The sequence below is a fragment of the Buceros rhinoceros genome, unplaced genomic scaffold, assembly GCF_000710305.1.
Source record: "Buceros rhinoceros silvestris isolate BGI_N320 unplaced genomic scaffold, ASM71030v1 scaffold18316, whole genome shotgun sequence".
Classification (NCBI taxonomy): Eukaryota; Metazoa; Chordata; class Aves; order Bucerotiformes; family Bucerotidae; genus Buceros; species Buceros rhinoceros.
Window position 1 is genome coordinate 12,354 of NW_010418294.1, and position 5,977 is coordinate 18,330.

The window sequence follows — 5,977 nt, forward strand, 5'->3', positions numbered from 1 at the left end:
AAAGGAATTGAATGTAAATACAGCATGTTCAGATAAATGGAGCATAAAATAGTTCTTGACAAGCAAAGCTGCTCCAACATGTGGCACTTGGCCTCCCTTTTTGAGTTACTTAGTTCAGAGGAGGGTGTGGGTGAGGTCAAACGCACACAGGTAGGTCGGCTTTGGCGTTCCGTTTATCCTTATGATGTTCAGTTTATAGTTAAAAGTACTAGGAAGACTCCAAGGGAAAGGTTCTGTGCGTTAATCAAAATAAGAAGCACAGTTAATTATTCTACAACAAATTTTTGCTGGGCACCATAATTATGATCAGAACAACCTTTATTATAAAACACAAACTATTCAGCCATCAGCGAGCTCTGATTGGAGCTACCTTGTGGTTATGAATGGGTGAGATTGCCTCCAAAATAACTCAGGCACTGCTTAGCCGTCACAGGTATGATGAACTGCACGCTGTCATAAATGCAAATGCTAACTGCTGTTCTGCAAACAGATGGCTCATTTGGGGCTGGCTTCTCTTCATTTCCAGTCAGTAAATTACATTAAAAGAAACTAAGGTACATTTAATGTGTTCCTGATGGGCTTGTTCATGGAAACAAATTAACGAGTTGACGCAAGTACAACACTTGAACGCCACTGGGCATGGAAGCAGGCCACCTTCACACGTCTAGAAAGGGACACACTCCATACATGATTTCCGGATTAGAAGATGTTCTACCACAGTAGGAAAAAAAATTGGAAGTCCTAGGAAAAAGCAAAAAATTCCAAAAAGTGTCTTCCTGCTCTGTCACCTAAGAGCAAGTCTTAGAAAAGAGTATTAAAGCTTGTATTGAAAGACAATATGCTCAATACACAGGACAATTAAAATATATTGGGGGAGAAGAATATTTAATAAAGTTTTAAGGCTGAATTTAGTATCTTAGTCCTGTTAATAAAAGAAAAAAAAAATGGATACTTTCTTTTGAACAGGGAAGAAAACATACCTGCTTTGGGGTTTCCCGGATGTTTGTCTGGATGACATTCAAGGGCTTTAATCTTAAATTCTGCAAGAATTTGTTCAACCTAAACAGAAAGTCGAGACTTAAGGCAAAAAAATACAGACAGACAGAAAAGGCTTTCAAATTTGCTCTTCTAAAGGGAGCAACAACAAAGAACGGTGAAAGATTTTTCCTATTCAGTTGTACAAGCAAAATAGGTAACAACCATCATCTGTCAGTGACGCTGCTTATCTAACTTCCTTTTCCATGCCCTCTCCTTGTTCTTGGTTTTGTGAAGCTTAGCCATATGGCAACTTGGCTTTAAAGGTGTAAAGATCATGTGTGCAAAACCCCTTCCTCACATTTGACCACACAGGCAAAACACATCACTTCAGTCGCTCTTCACTTTGTTTAATCAGCCCTAACTCGTAACGAAGTCTCAGTGCAGGAAGCAAAGACCTTCTGATTAAGATCAGTTTGTGGGGTCGGGTGGCTTTCTCCATATCCTCTTCATAGGAAACTTAAGCATTTTCTCCACCTTGGATACCCCACAGCTAGATAGCTAGCAGTTCACATTCTTCCTGTCAAGGCAATTTTCTGCGCAAAAAGGTTGGCTTGGAATAGATTAAATTTATGATCGAATTAGACTATTGGCATGTATTAATTTATTTGTTAATTACAAGTTCCCACACAGATTATAGTACCATAAAATATCAGAACCTCTGGAACAACAATGACGTACTAATAGTTAACAAAATACAGGAAACCACTGGAGTGAGCATCAGCCTGGACTATCAAACTTTCAGATTTCCAAAGTATCTTGCGTCCTATTCCAGTTCAGAAGCCAACACTTCTTTATATCATTCCAGAACAGCTTAAGCTTTGACAACGATTTGCCCTAAGAGATCAATTAGCTACAATTCTTTCCCATGCTAGAAGGGTCATTTATGATTCCTCATCCTCCAATCCTTGACAGCCATATACAATTTAAATTATTTACTTCAAAATGAAGGCTCATCACATTTTTTCTTTAGAATAAAATTACAGTTCATTCAACTAGCTGGACAAGTTTTGTTGTCATATGCTGGGGAAAAGGTACTCTACGGTGGTATTTTAAGAATTCTACACTTTCCACTCTTCTCAGTAACTTTTTCCAGAGAGATACATATAAGGTGGTGTATTTCCAGTCAGTAAAATACATACTTTGAACAGAGAACTTGTTGAAGTGGTTACTGTATAGCTAACTACCATCTCAGAAACTTAGTTGCATAAAGGGGAACTGTAAGTTAAAATATGTGCTGTAGCAGCAGGGCAGTGTGGAAATCTTCTGTTCAAAAAAAAACAGTAGAAGGAAAAGTTTATGGGAAGTTTATGCAAAATATATTAAATTTATATGAAATAGTCAGTGAGATGTTTTACCAAGAAATGTATTCAATACCCCCTATATATGAACAGCACAGTTCTTGGGAGAAGGACGTGGATTAAATCTCCCCTCTTCCTCTCAAGCTGAAGATGGACTAGGTGTCCATGAGCTGAATTCTACAAGAAGCCAAGAACAAACACGGGTGTTTACTTGAATACAGAGAGTATCTGAAGAAATTGAGACCGTTTGTGCTTAAATTTAACCAGGTCAGCTCAAGACCACAATATTCAGCAGCTCAGATGAGAGGACTGCATCTGGGAACGTGCTGTACACACCGACAGAAGCCTGTGCTGCTACAAATACTTGACTGCATATAGACAGCAATGGGACCACAAAACGCCTGCAGTGCTTCGCGCTTCTGTTTGATGGCAGAAGCAGAGTGCACTGTCCTGAGGGAAGGCAACCAGGGAATTCAGTCAACCTGGGATCTCAGTTCCTACTCCCATATCAAAAATAATCTAGTAACATCTGCCGCTTCTCTCAACAAACAACAGTTCACATATGATTCTTCAGGAGCCATTAGCATTTATTCCCTCTTTTAACTTCATTTGTAAGCAGTTTATCATACGTAGTTGAATGATCATTAATTGCTCAGCCCTTAAGGAATTAACGTGAGGTAGAAAATGAGAAATAGCATCTGTGAAACAGGCATACACAGGAACTGTAACCCTGTGCTCTGCTGGGATGACTCCTCAGGTGTTACCTCAGGAGAAGCTCTCAGCTGCCTTCTGGAACAGATTGCAGGGGCTTACTGAAACACTTCCAGTGACGGAAAAGACAGAGGGATTTTCCCTCTGTCAGATTGTCCTAATTTTCCAAATGGTCCTAATTTGACCATTAGGACAGATGAGAGCATCTGATTACATTTACTGAGCAAAACGCAGCTTTTATCCAGACTGAACAGATCCTTCATTACAGCAGAGTAATCCAAACTCCTTTTCCCAAATTTAAACGCAATTCCAGTTAATAGAGCAACTAGATTAGAAAATCCTAGCATACCACTAACTCAAACCACACAAAAACATTATATGGGCACCTTTAGGAAGAAGAACCCTTGTTTTAGCTACAAATCATTCAACAATTGCTTAGCTAGATGTCATTATAAAGTATGTATCCACTTCTAAAACAAATTAATAAAACTAGTATATGACTGTCATTAAAATCCGCCTTTAAAAATCATCCATACAATGGATGAAAAAGAGATACAACTTCTGTTTTCCTCCCAACCAACAAATACAGTTTTTAAAAATTTTTACAAATCTGTATAAAACCTGGAAAGCTCAATAGCATTATCAGCAACGTACAGCTATGAACACTCTTTGTATTGGTTGTATATAAATAGGTTTTTTCATCTTTTAAAAATAAAAGTATGTTCCAAAATATTATGTGGGGGTTGTCAAATTTATGCCATTGGATCATGATTCATAACCATATCACATGTTGAACTAAACTAACAAATAATCCATTATTTCAGTAAAATAACCTGTAATGCAATGTTTTATAAGGCTCTTTTAATACAAGCCTTACCCTAGGATTTTACTGTCGGGATACATATCTGGAAATTGAGCTTTGCAAGGGCCAGGAAGGAGGGTCACGACACGTTTCAAGTGGTGCTGCCCGTAGAGATGAAGAACTTCAGATCCCCGCTGGAGACACACAAGCACACTGGAATTGTCCCCAAGCTGCGGGGCGGTGGGGAGGGCTCTTACCGTAGACAGCTCATCGCATCCCAGCAACTTGTAGTAATCTTCCAAGTCCTGCGCTCCGCAGCTCAGAATTGCATCCATCTGGAGCGGTCCAGTGGGCTTCTCGGAGCCGAGGCACAGAGGGAGTGAAATACGCTATCAACACCGAGCTCACCCGAGGGTTTCGCAGCCGCCCGGGGCAGCAGCGAAGCTCCGGCCAGCCCCGCTCTGCCCAGCGCTGGTCATACTGGCCGCTGACACAGCACTGGTCCCCGCCCCGTGCCACCCCGCTCGCCCGGCCCCTCCGCTGGCAATGCTCCCTGGGAGTCGTAGTTGCCAAAGTCACTGCCACAGGAAACGGGGGGTCCAGACTGGAAGGCGTTCGGGATACTACCGAGAGCTGAGCTGCAGCTGAGACTTCGCTGACGCCATGGCGTGTATAGCCCCTGGAAATCATACAGCCCCTTAAAGGCTTTCCTGCACCTGAGCCTACGTGGACTAAAATGTCTTTTCTGCTCCATTTTTAATTGCAGATTTTGCCACAGTCTTTGACAGGAGGATTCTATGGGGCGTTACAGAAAAGCGTAAGGATTACCTCCAAAATAACAACTACAGGGCTGCAAACTTTTGGGAACCAAGTACTGAACATGCCAAAGCCTCTCAGCATGCTGTCTGTCCCTTCCAGAGGAAGGGGTGAGTCCTTACTCCGGGAAGACTCCCTGGGGTGCATACATACATGCATCTCTTCAAAACAAACGGCTCTTGTGCATCAGTTGCACGTCTGAGAAGACTATGAAAAGACAACATGAAATACTTCCTGCCTACTGTCAAATTAGACACTCCTTCTCATGCCAAATTACTTCCAAATTGTGCCTGCCCTGTGTACAAATGAGTTTTATGTTCCTCGTAAAACTCATTTTACACTGATGTGAAATACCTTTAATTCTGAAGTGTGATTAACGATCGAGGCCTCAGTCCAACAAAGACTACAGACCTGTTACGCTGTCGTGTCTCCTATGACCTACTGCTGTGAAAAGATCACTTCCCAGGTTCATGCCAACTGAACTTCATGCTTGCTGAAGTCTTTGCTCTGGAGCCAAAGGAGCTCTGTTTTTACTTTTCCCATCTCTGCAAGAGTTTTGTGATCCCAGATGTCACGTGTCACTAAATATTGCTGATTCTTTAAACTAACACAATGAGAGATGCCTGGAACAATTTAGATGCAGATCTAGAGGGGGTCTATGCAGAACAGACAACAGGGTGTGACCAAGGCTAGAACAGGCGGGCCTTAGTCAGTGAGGGACCTGGTGACCACTCCGAGCTGTTTGTAAAATACTGAATAAACAGATCCTGCATTTGCAAGTGCTTTATTTTATCAACTGTATTATCCGTCTTGTGACATTACCTACATACAGCATTAATCTTCCACTGCTTTCTCTTTCAGGTTGTATTGTCTGAATTTCCTATTTTTACTCTATGTTCAGAGAACCTATAAAATATATAAAGTACATGAAAAGCAGCAGCAGTCATATTAAACAGCAAAGCACGCGGCTCAGTGAAACTGCTTAAATCTATTAGAGAACACTACTGCCGTACTTCTCTGAGCAAAATAAAACAGTAGACACGCTTTTTCAACAAAGTGGAAGAATTAGCAATCACAAATCTCTCCCTCTCCCCGACTCGTAACTTATTAATAAACCAGAAGAGTATAGGAAAGAAAGTAGAGCCTTTTAGCAAGAGATCGTGTAAATATTGAAATAGATTGTACTTTGGGGGAGGATGAAAAACAAACCGGCCCTCTTCCCAACGCAGCCTGTGCACGTATTTCTTGTGTATTTGCATAAGGTGAAAGGGAGGGAAGGCTCTTTAACCCTTTACACACACCTACCCCCCAG

At 41.4% G+C, this 5,977-nt stretch overlaps 1 protein-coding gene across 1 annotated transcript in view; it reads right to left on the reverse strand.

Moving 5' to 3' along the window:
• The window catches only part of DNAJC12 (DnaJ (Hsp40) homolog, subfamily C, member 12), a 9,151-nt gene extending 4,869 nt beyond the window's left edge, over positions 1–4,282 (reverse strand). The window contains exons 1-2 of the mRNA XM_010138494.1: positions 4,107–4,282; positions 981–1,059 (exon numbers count right to left, since the gene is read on the reverse strand). Of these exons, the coding sequence (XP_010136796.1) occupies positions 981–1,059; positions 4,107–4,184 (157 nt within the window). The 5' untranslated portion in view covers positions 4,185–4,282. The remainder of the gene's footprint in view (positions 1–980; positions 1,060–4,106) is intronic.
• Between the last annotated feature and the right edge of the window lie 1,695 nt (positions 4,283–5,977).